This window comes from Apaloderma vittatum, unplaced genomic scaffold, assembly GCF_000703405.1.
Source record: "Apaloderma vittatum isolate BGI_N311 unplaced genomic scaffold, ASM70340v1 scaffold32111, whole genome shotgun sequence".
Classification (NCBI taxonomy): domain Eukaryota; kingdom Metazoa; phylum Chordata; class Aves; order Trogoniformes; family Trogonidae; genus Apaloderma; species Apaloderma vittatum.
In genome coordinates this window covers 6,138-18,163 of record NW_009699038.1, presented here as the reverse complement: position 1 = coordinate 18,163, position 12,026 = coordinate 6,138, and the positions used below count along the sequence as shown (strand labels likewise).

Genomic DNA, 12,026 nt, shown 5'->3' with positions numbered 1-12,026 from the left:
ACGAGAGCACGAGAGCACGAGAGCACGAGAGGGAAAGGAAACAAAGAAAATAAATGCACTGTAGAATCAGATAAACAGGCAAAAAATATTCCAGACTGTGACCAAATCTTGTTCTAGACAGGCTGTGGAAGAAAGGGCAGATAAAGCTTGTGTTGTCAAGCAGAGGTTTTGAAAGATTAGTGTAAAATATAACCAGAAGGTTTTACAGATAGCTAATCAAGATTTGGTGATAATTCACAAAGCTTTAAATGACATAGTCTCAGTCAAAGACAACTAGAGACCAATTCAAAAAAATAAAACAGGTTTTCAACAGTAGACAGTTACACACGGCTGCACTGTGAATAGTTGTTTGTGGTTTTTTGCTCCTGTTTCTTTTTTTAAAGTTCTCTCTACATATCAGCTATTGTTAAAAACAAAAATGTGGTTTATCTCCAAAACGTAACTTGAAGATTACTTTGCTGCACAGTGTTAAAAAAAAATTCACTCCCTTACCAAGCAAACAATAGCTTTAATGGCTTAGAAAGCATCAAATCCCTTCTCTAAAGTTAGAGAGGCATCCCAGTACAAATCCCTATTTCCTCCCATTTGCTTCTATATCCTGAGTGTCTGTCTCTGCTTTGAAAAGCTGAAAAACACAGTTTGTTGGTAAAGATTAGGAAAGGTGAGAGAAAGAACACACTTACAGACAGAAAAGACAATTAATTTACGGTTTTTATCTCTCCTCACCTTTGCAAGTCTTGCCCTCTTAATGAGATCATTAAGTTTCCGCACAGCAGCCTTCTGCGGGAGACTCTGGATATCCTTGAAAAGATCCTGTGCTTCGGCCTCAAAGAGTCTTCGATTCTCTGTGTTTCGGAGTGGATGGGCCCAGAAGGAGCCAATGTAGACCCGCAGCACCTCTGGAGTGTCGATCACCTTTCCCAGGGACCACATGAGCGCACCGTAGACCCTCATCAGCTGCTGCGTGTCCACTTGGTCGGCCTTATTCAGCACCACTCGGATCTTGTCATCCTGGCCCCGGAACGACTTAATAGCCTCTGAAAACTCATCGGATATATCCAGCTTGTGGGCATCAAAAAGGAGGATGATGCGGTCGACCCTCTCAGCAAACCACTGGAGGACTTGGCAGAAGTCGTAGCCTGGAGGAAGAACACACTGTTACGGTCCCACCGTTTCAGAAAAGCAAGTCTCAGGGAAAGCAGGGCTGGGGATAGAGAACAAGGAGATCATAGCATCTACCGCGAGGCAAAGGAGGAGATGGACCACCCGGAAAAGCGTGTCTGTGGACAATGCGGTCAGGACAACTGTATCCTGCATTTCCCTGCACCGATCTCACTATGACCAACTTTTGTTTTTATCTTTCAGCCTTGCCATCCACCTCCTACGTCACTATCTTCCGCTGCTGGGAGTTACTGCCTCGCACCCACATTTCCCTTTTCCCAGGAGTTCTGGCTTCAGCAAAACACCCGAGCTCAGCAGGTGTGTGGGGCTCTTGCCACAAGCTCTCTCCACCCCTTACCACTGGGCTCTCTATTACCAAGGCGAACAGAGCAGGTGCAGCACTCCAGCCTAAGGCAGCAACCAAAATAATTTCGTTTTTAAAACCATTTCCAAAGTCATCTCTCCTTGTGTTGCAACACATGCTGTTATTTCTGCCATGGCAGACTCAGATTTATAAGTTACACGCCCATGTTGCTGATGGTTTTGGAGACACGACAAGTTACAGAACATAAGCAGTGACCTCTCTGGTCACCTGAAACAAACTTTTTGATGTTCTAAAGGAAAGCCTATTCGTAGCACCTGTCTGAACACTTTTATAAGTGCAGCGGGTACCTAATCCACACAACAAACAGTATTCAGAAGCTCCTTATTTAGAAGTGACACATTTAATCCACAGAGTCACCGCTAGTGATGTGGCACAAGGCTTGGGGGGGATGTGACTCATTCTGTTTGAGGAAGGAACAGCAAGGTATGAGCTGGGAGCTGACATCCCACCTCTCTTCCTTTCAGAAACAATTGAGCTAAAAAGGGAGGAGTCAAAATGCAGAAACGATGCAAAGTAACCCAGAATCAAGAGTTTTGTTCCCAGCAGCCTATATTTGCGTATCAACAGCAAAGACGGCTCAGTTACCACCCACTGAGCCCTCCAGTGTGTCTTTGGTCATTTCTCAGTTGTGCAAGGTAAGCCTTTAAACTCCCAATCCTCCAGCAAAGAAAAACCCACTTAGATTACTCATACATGAGCCAATTATTCAAACACTTCATATATCTGGCCAAGACACAAGCAAAACACTCTTCACCACTCCTCATCCTCCCTTGTGTCTTTTAAACAGTAAAGAAAGAGGGTACAGGGAAACTGTGAAGTCACTTAGCTTTCCTTAATGCTAGTTCAGTCAAGTCATTACTCATTGTAACTTCAAGTATTTAATAACAGGGAACTCGAAAACAAATCAATTATTTTTTTTGCTTTCCAGTTGTCCTGGTTTGAGAGCACCAGGTAGAGTCAAAGGCCAACATCAAGACAAGCACACACAAGAAAATAATAGGAAAAAATAGTGAACTGCAGGTTTGTCAGGGCATGTATTTGTGCATGTTTAGCAACACAAGAAAGAACTCAGTCTTACATCTTTTGTTTAAAAGTCACAAATAGCATATGAAATGAAATCTAGAAATTCTAGTTAATAGTAAGAAAATGCCAGCAGTGACACATCTTCCTCATCCTCCCACCATCTCAAAAGAGAGATCATTGAACTTCCCTAAAAATCCAGCACGGCCACATCAAACTGAAAGGAGAGTGACATGTGAAAAACATCCAAAAGGATGTAGGTCAGACTCATTACCTGGCTAGACAAAAAAAAAAAAAAAAAAAAAAAAAGGGGGTAACAATCTTTCCCATTAAAAGGATTACTCTGTAAGGAATGCAAAATCTGTCCCTTCTCTGGATAAAGCTGCTCTGGTGCTTTCATATGTTCTTTCCTGTGACCAGCTCCTCAAGGGCCAAATATGGAACAAAAAGTGGGGGCAAGGAGGAAAGCTGCACAAAACACAGTCGAAAGAGAACTCTTCTCACTTTACACTAACAATCTAATCAAACCCAGTATGAATAATTTATGTTTATAAAACTTTAGCAGGAAAGAAAGGGAGAAGTAAGATTTTGTCTATCACTTGCAATTCACAACATAGTTGCAACAATGCGCAAACCTCAGCCAAACAATAATATGTTCCAGTTTCATTCCTGTAGAAGGAAATATGCTTCAAATGAAATAGATAAAGCTGCAAAATTAAGCAAATCAAATTCTATTAAGTTTTCCATAAATGGATGTATAAGAAGGTAACTTACACGGATGGTTAAATATATAAATTACCAAGACATACTTCATGGATTTTTAGTGTAAAAAAATTGTGCAGTCAAGTTAATAAGCAAAAAAATTATTTTTAACATGAATTAATTACCAATGAAGCATTTGCTTTGAGAAAGTCTGTTTGTTGAAAATGAGTAAAAGACCTCATAAAATAAACTGAAGAAAATCCATGCATTTTAATGAAAATGTCACTAGAAGTGAATGTATTTTATACAGAGGTTCAGTGGTTACACATTAGAATCTATCTGACCTACAGAGAAGTGATGCACGGTTCAATGCGACACAACGCAGTTCAGATCCTGTCACATACAGTACATGGGTGTGGGTCAGGGCTTTGAAAGTTAAGCAGCACCAGGTCAGTGCTGAATGGTTTGGAAAACCTGACCAAAAAGCCCAACTTGGCGTCTATACTTCTCAGCCTCTTGCTGCTCTACTGCCCGTTCTTTCTTCAAGGTTTGTTCCTGATGACTGACGTCAGCAATTATAGCCAGCCTGTGTCTCATCAGGTACAACATCTACCTGAAAACGCATATTAGAAAGTCACAAGTCACCCTTGTACCCAGTCAAGGGGCAGAGGGAAGCAGTGATCCACCAGAAGTAAAGCAGAGCTATGAGCTCATTCCAAGCTGCAGGGAAGAAGCAAGCTGGTGCCTCTGACAGAGACCTAACGATTGGGCATCAGTAACGGGCTGAGCGGAGACCGCAGAGGAGAACAAAACGGAACAATGCAGAAGAGATGGAAAAGCTGGAGAGAAACCGCACGTGGTTATCAGCCCTGGAAACGCTGATGAGGGGAATGATCATGAGCTCTCCTGTGTCATTAGCACAGGGGAAAGCACCAGCCCCATCCCTGACAGCCACCATGCAGTCGTGCTGCACGAGCATCAGTCCATTTTCTGTGCCAGTTAGTCATAAAGATTTAAAGGAACAGCAAGCCCAAGGTAAATAATTTCAGACTTGCCCTAATACCGTCTCCCAAAGCTTTCACAATTCAGAAAACAATCAGAGAGGCCTGATGGGCTCCACCCTATCCTCTGGCAGGCCGAGTGGCCGGTTCTTCCAGCCCTGGGGCTGGTGCTACAAGAACAGCAGAAGAGAGGCACCTCTCAGACAAACGCTGCGATGAGGAGCCTCCAAGCTCAGGGAACAGCACCCACTTACCAGATGAATCAGGGGTGGGCAGTGCTGGAGCCATCCCACCTGCCAGCACTGTCCAAGAGCGATGCAAACCAAGGAGCAGGCCAAGAGCAGCCTTTCCCTGTCCTCAGTCCGCTCACATTTTGTCACAGATGAGCATCTAAACCTTACCAAGTCTTTCAAACAGAGCTCAGTGCCACATGGATGTGCTTTTTGCTGCCTGGGGTGGGAGTCTCCAGTTGTGTTAATGAAAGCCCATCTCAACCCAGCACTCCCAGATAACACCCTTGCCGCACTCCTGTCGGTGGGCTAATCCTAAAGAGAATGTAAAGTGTCTCCCTGCAAGGGAAAGCCTGACACAACGCTGCAACTATTTACGTCACTGTACCTCATCCATGACTACATTTTTGCAAGCCAGATCCAACTGAGAGTTATCTGTATTTAAGCAACTCCAGCTCCAAACTGCAAGCTAACCAACATCCTCTGGTTTCCTCTGAACTCCTTCCCCATACTCCTGGAAGCCCTTGCCTTTACGCCATGCAGCCGTGAAGCAACCTCCGCCCCTTTCTAAAAGCAGTTCCTCCCCACACCCTGCCAGGCATTGCTTCTCCTTCCTCCTCTCCTTACGCTCATTGTTCCTTCCAGACTGTACGGACATTTCTGTCTGACACAGGTTTTGCGAACGTCACCAGTGATGCCCCAGAAGCCTCACGGGGATGGGCACTGTCTGCCCAGGGACAATGCTGGCACACAGCTCCACATTCTCCTCCAGCCACTTACGCACCTCTCGAACCAACAGGCAGGAAACTCCTGGGACATCCTTCCACGAACAACAGGAGCGGGAAAGGTGTGTCAAGAAAGACAGTTTTGAATGTTGCACTCCATGCGTATTTTTGACCCTTCAGAAAGTGATCGGCTCCTTCATCCACGGCCTGGAGGCTTTCCAGAGTTATTTATAAAATATGCTGGGAAGTAGTGCATATCCTGTATTTTTACATAGTCCCTCTACTGTTTTCCTGCATTTTAAAACTGGAAGTTAACATTTGGTTGTTTTGTTGGTCTCAGAAGGCTTCAACTTGCTCCTAGTGGGTACCTGTCAAATTCTATCATTCTGTCGGAGTCCTATCACAGAATCCTAGAATGGCCTAGGCTGGGAGGGACCTTAGAGATCATCTAATCCAATCTCCCTGTTGTGGGCCGGGACGTCTCTCAGCTAGATCAGGCAACACATGGGGACTGAACGGGGATCGAACCCGCAACCTTGGTGTTATCAGCACCACGCTCTAACCAACTGAGCTAATCGGGTGTCACATCCATTCATAGGTAAACAGTTAAGCAGTTGCTCAGGGCACAATGGGAAAAAATACCAATAGTAAAGTGAAGGTTTTACACTGAGGTCCCATAATGTTATTCTTTCATCACACACATTAAAATATCACCGATAAGGAAAGTTGTTGCTCACCAATGTTAGACACAAGTTAAACTTACAGAAAGGTAAAGACTTGGATAGGAACAGAACCCAGTAATGTGCAGAACAGAAAGCATCTAGAACACTTTTCAGGTGTTATTAGATGTTAAATTCCATTAATGAACTATGAAAAATCTCACTCATACATATTATTCCAAATACAGCAGCAAGAGTGATAAGAAAAACAATTTAAAGAGAGGTATAGAAACCAAAAGCTTAAGAAGCAGAAGTAGGACACTTAAGACCATCTTTGATTTTATGAGATTTTGTATAAACTGAGACTCAAACAATTTGTAAACAGAGGGCAGCATAAGCCACACACTGGATCACTACTATTTGTAGCCACAGAAATCTGACAGGTACTTAAATGCACCTGGAGGAACCAAGGAAAAAAGTTATTTACATTACACTGTATTAAGAGTTTCTCAAAGACAAGCCAATTTTTTCAACAGCCTGTTAAAACTAAGGTTTGATTCTTAGAGTAATTTTTATTAAAAATGCTCCAATTCCCTCTTCCTCCTCCTACCTTAATTCTTTTGACTGAAAATTACATTATGGCACAACTGAGCAATTTTAAGAAGCAACACCAGCAGCTGAGCCTACAACAAAAGCATCTTACGTACAGCCCAACTCCTCAGTTTTTAAACACAATCAGCTTGAAGATCTACAGCTGTTATGAAACATTTCTTCATTCATGAACTTCAATAGTACATACAAGAGTCCATTCATCCTAACTTTGTGGAAAGCAACTAAAATGCTGGAAATAAGTTTTTTTTCTCAGGACTATGAAAGCACTAATTAGTCAATGGAATACACGACCATAGCCATCTGCAGCCATAATGGCAGGATGACAGAAACCCCAACCCCACCACTTTTCAAGAGAAAAAAAGATCCAAACCCTACATCCAGCCTTAAAAGATGGGTTTAATAAGCCTTGTAGTGAGAAACTTGAGGACCCACCAACACTCAATACCACTGAAACAGGCACCCAAGACATTAGGATGACTACTCATCCAGTATAGCAAAAATTGGGAGCTTGGTTATTCTCAAGCTGTTGCATCTCACCTCTGCTGATTCGCTGCTTCTCTCCAGAGAGGATGCCAGGGCTGTCGATGATACTGATGCTCTTCAGTACCTGGTTAGGTAACTGGGAACACATGAATCTGCAAGAAAGGAGGAGAAAAAAAACCCCCACATTAACAGTAGCTCTAGATCACATGTGGATTGTCCCTTGAGCGCTTCCCCCTTTATGTATCTGCTGTTAGAAAGACTCAAATGAGATTTAAAACAAAGGTTTTTGAAGTCCTAGCGAACCCTCATGTTTGACAACCATACATGTTTAAGAAAACAAATGCAAACGGAGAGCTTCTCTTAAAAAAATTTGTACCACCACACCGGAAAATCTTGCGAAACCGTATGTCTCAACATTAATAAAGTTCCAAATTTTGCAACAGCTAGCATGGGCCATATAGGCAACATCAAAAAACCTGCATAAAACAAACACTTTGCTAGGACTGAAATTAGTATACACGAGAAACAATTCTTCGTGCACTTTAGTTTCTGCCTAAACTCAAGGAGACTCAAAGGAAAAGGGAAGCAGGCAGAAAGACATATTGGCCATACGTTTATATTCTGCTCGCTGGCGAGTCACCATCTCACCTGCTCCAGCTGTGTTTTAATGGTTCCTGTCTCACCCCTCAGGACTGAAAACAACAGCATTTCTCCTACAAACCGAGCAAAAGCTTTCACTCTGCCAGAACTAAGAGTGCAAATTACACCCAGCAGGCTCTAAACAATAACCTCCTGCCTCTGCGACAGGAGATGAATTCAACGGTGGTATTACGAAAAAATAAATAATTCATGAGGCCCCCGGAGAGCGGTACAGTACGTTTTGTGTGTTAAATCCAAGCTACTCCGATGCTCCTCGGACAATTCACTTCACCTCCCTTCATCATAAACTGCCTTTCAGAGATTTGCATAAGAGTTTAATCTTCTTATCTGGTAGCAACTGAAGACCAAACATGCACACAGTGTAACTCACTCTCCTCCATCGCTTTAGAAGGGACACTGCCTCAAGCATCTCGGACAGCAAATTTTAACCATGTCAAAGTCAAACAAGAACTCCGAGATCAAAGATAATCTGAGTTAGGAAGAGTTGAGGCAGTCAAATATCAGCTACAAAACATAAGACATATCGATATTTTGAAACTGTTGTTGTGTAAATAACAATGCAGATGATTCAAAGGAAATCAGGAATAATAATTAAAAAAAAATCCTTAAACCTTGCTTCGCCTTGGTTTTCAGGTGACCTTGTAGTAATGAGTCTGTAACAAAAAGCACAGAGCATCCCTTCTTGTGTGCAACAGAAATAGCAGCATCAGCTACCCCCCTCCCTGGAACTACCACGTACAACATGAAGTAACTTTCACACATTTGGAATGTTATAAAGACTGATTTTTATTTTTCAAATCACTTTAGAAAGCCCAGCATTGTTTAGTATCACCGAGATGTTTCTAGGCTTATCTTACAAGACAACAGGTACCATTATTTAGCTGAACAATCCAGTAGTATTTTGACTCCAGGATCACCAAGACTGGGACAAGTGGAAAATGCCGTGCAAGAAAAGAGAACCACAGGCCTCAGAGGACCAAAGACCTTGCAATCTCCACAGCAGTCATTAGTGCAAAGGCAGGAAGAAAACATATAGGAAAAGGATACAAAATAGAAGGATAAACTCAGAATTTACCGGCTGTAGCTTTTAGAACACATCCATAACCTAAAGACAACAGAAGGGTTAAAAATTTTACATGAAATTAATATTTCAGGCAACTTAGAATTGTAAGTCTAACTGTATCTGAATATCTCTTTTTGACACTAAGATTTGGCTCTGAACAACTGTGCCTTATGTGACCTATACGAAGCATGATTTTTAAGTTCTGCATCCTAAAAAGTCAACCTACATGCCATCTATCTTAATGACAACAGGCCTTCACAAAAAAAGCTTTATATAAATATTGTGAATGACTGTTTATGACACATTAGACTTTTGATACTGTCATGTTTATTGTATTATTATAAAACTACTGTTAAAGAAAACCAGCAGCGTTAGACTATCCTTGCAAAAATACGTTATGTTGTTTGCAAACATGCAGTCAACAACTTTGTAGTCATCTGTTGACTTTTTAATTTTTTTTAGATTAACTTTGGATGACTCAAAGAATCTAGCAAGAATTTATACTCCTTTTTGTGCCCATTCAGATATCTATCAGAATAGAGCAGGTGTTTCTTCTCAGCAGTGTCAATTTATTTCCATTACTTTCTGGCATACTGCAATATTATTTCCTCACTTTAACCAGCATCTAAGGGCATCCCCTTCCCCATGAACTTTCCTTAAAAGAATACAAAAAAAGGACAACAAAAAAAGTCAAGTTTCTACACTCAGGAGCCTTCCAGAGATACCTATCACAAGCAGTGAGAGAGAGGGAAAAAAAACCACAGGAAATAAGAAGGGGTCATGGAAAAAAAAAAAAAGAAGGTAACATCAATAAATTAATGCAGCTTATTTGTAAGCCTTGATTGTGCACATTGTTCTTGTTTGGTTTTAGTTTCTCCATTACCTCACTGCTTCCTTTCATGTTACAATTAGATGAGAAGGGCAGTCTAAGTGTCCATAGCCTTAAATTCTTCCATGAAGCAAAACGCTAGATTGCGAAATCTTGTTTTGTTTTTTTTATTTTCTTTTTAAAATTAAGTGGAGGCAAGCAGGAGGGAGCAGAGAAAAACCTATTGAGACAGGAGCAAAGAAACGTAATATTGGCTATAAAGGATTGTCAGCACAGCAAACGGGAGAAGGCAGAGTAAATTATGCAGTACAACTGCAGGTAAGAACAGGGGGAAGCTAAAGATACTGAAGCCAGAGCCATTTTCAACTAGGTGAAGTAGGACGGAGAGAGGAGTGTTGAAAATACAGGAAAATTATCAGAGGGATAGACCAAGAGTGATGGGAAATATAAGCACCTACATCTCTCCTGCAAAACTAAAGAGCAAACATGATCATTGGGGAAGGTAAGGGTGCTCACAGCACTGCTACACAACACTAGCACAGGCACCAAAAGAACCAGAATAGTTCAGTCGGATACTCTGCATGTACATCTTTTCAGCTAGCATAAGATCTTGCTTGCTAGAGATTCAGGACCTGACAAAATTAGCTAGATAGATGATTTAGCCAAAAAATTGTGTGTTTACTGCTCATCCAGACAAACCCACAGTGTTATTACATGTTCTGCGTAAATATTTGAATGTTGTACCGAATACTATTTATAGTATAATTATATTAACTTTTCATAGAGAGTACAATGGTGGGGAAAGAGAGAAAGCAAACAGTGATCCCACAGAAAGGGGTCTTGGACCACAAAATGCTATTTAAAATGGGACTTGACTGCAGCTTCCCACAGGACATACTCTTTTATCTTTCAGCAAAGCGATAGCCAAACTGACTACAAACAGCTATAAACTTTCTTCTGTGAATAACCACAGCAAGTGATAAGACCCTCTATGATGAACTTTTAACACATATGCCAGTTTATCAGCCAAACAGGAAAGTTTATTGTTAAAAAAGAACTAATTTAGATTACTTGGCTTACAAAGTCTGGCCTCCATGTCAAGTTACCATCAAATACAGGAAGAAAACAAGGTGATTGCTCACACAATTCAAATAAAGCTATTAATACTTTTAACTGGAAATATTTAGCCTGTTACTTAGGCTACCTAAAGCAACATTCACAGCCCCTGAATAAATCTTCCCTTTTTCGCAATTACACAGCAACCATCCAGAAGCAATGCTATCATCCTCATCCATGGGACTGCTTGAAGACCAGCTAGTCAAAATGAAAAACAACAGCTTGAGCATGTGTTTATCCAGAAGGCATATTCAAATATTCTCCATTCTTATAAGCCTTTTTAAGGAAATTTTTTTTTCCTTTGTTTTGGATGGTAGTTTTTAAAAATAATACTACTCTCTAAGTTTTGTGCTCAAACCAATCCTGTGTTCCAGTTGGTATAATGCCTTACAAACAAATCAGCTGGTGGAACATTTCAGCAATTTTCTGTGAACTGGTTTCAACAATGATTTTCTGTTCAGATAACTGAATATATCTGTGCTAGTGCTACCCTAGTTAGTACTGCTTTCTTTTGTTAATTCACTTGAAATGTGACAGCTCCTGCTTGTATTTGAATATTGATTTGGTTTGCACAGCATGGAATATAGCAGAAAAAAACTTAGTAAAAGAACACTGATGCTTGAAGATAGTATCAAATAGAAATTTAAACATAAAAGTCAAGACATCAGTGAAACAGAACTCACCTGTTAAGGAAAGCATTTCCAAAGCGGCTGAGTTTGCGGAACGGCTTCTTAGGATCAACAACTAGGGCATTTCCAGGAATGTTTCCTTCTGAATCACCGTACATCACAGCAATAAAAGAATCCGTGGTAGGCTCTGGACCTATCCGCATGCCTGGGAAGTCTTGTTCAAGCAGGTATCTAGAGATGAAGAATACATAAAGTAACAGAATGAATGACTGGGAACTATGGCAAAAGCAAATGGCTATAGATTGCTTGAAAATTCCGAAGTTTATACACACTCTAGAATAATCAAATTACATTTTTCCCATGTTTCATTATTTCTCTACTTTCAGAAGCATCAAGTTAGGGAGCGCTCTACCAACAAACTATCTAACATCTCCCTTTGATTAGTTCACTCAGATATACAGACAGCACATACACAGTGGACCAAGTCTGACAGACCTAGTCTTGACTTTCCAAAGTCGCAGACGAAGGACGTGTCCATTTAAGTGCTGACACTTAATGGAACTGGAGCATGTATTTACAGAAAAAGCTTGGCTGCATCCCTTCCTGGATGGCAATCAAAAAGCAAGAAAAGCCTCAAACCTATCAAGCCAGTTTGCATCATTCCTCCAGCCTACAAAATGACAACTGCCACTTCTCAAAATCAGAAGCAGACAACACCACTTAACTTTAAAGTAAGAGCACCACCGTCCTC

The 12,026-nt window shown here is 41.2% G+C and overlaps 1 protein-coding gene across 1 annotated transcript; it reads right to left on the bottom strand.

The window, feature by feature from the left end:
* Positions 1 to 726: 726 nt before the first annotated feature.
* Positions 727 to 11,506, bottom strand: LOC104280555 (EH domain-containing protein 4; the record flags this gene model as incomplete). The annotated part of the gene is made up of 3 exons (XM_009878228.1): positions 727 to 1,139; positions 7,033 to 7,130; positions 11,330 to 11,506. Coding segments are annotated over 3 exons (688 nt in total), but the record flags the coding sequence as incomplete, so codon positions are not given.
* Positions 11,507 to 12,026: the final 520 nt, after the last annotated feature.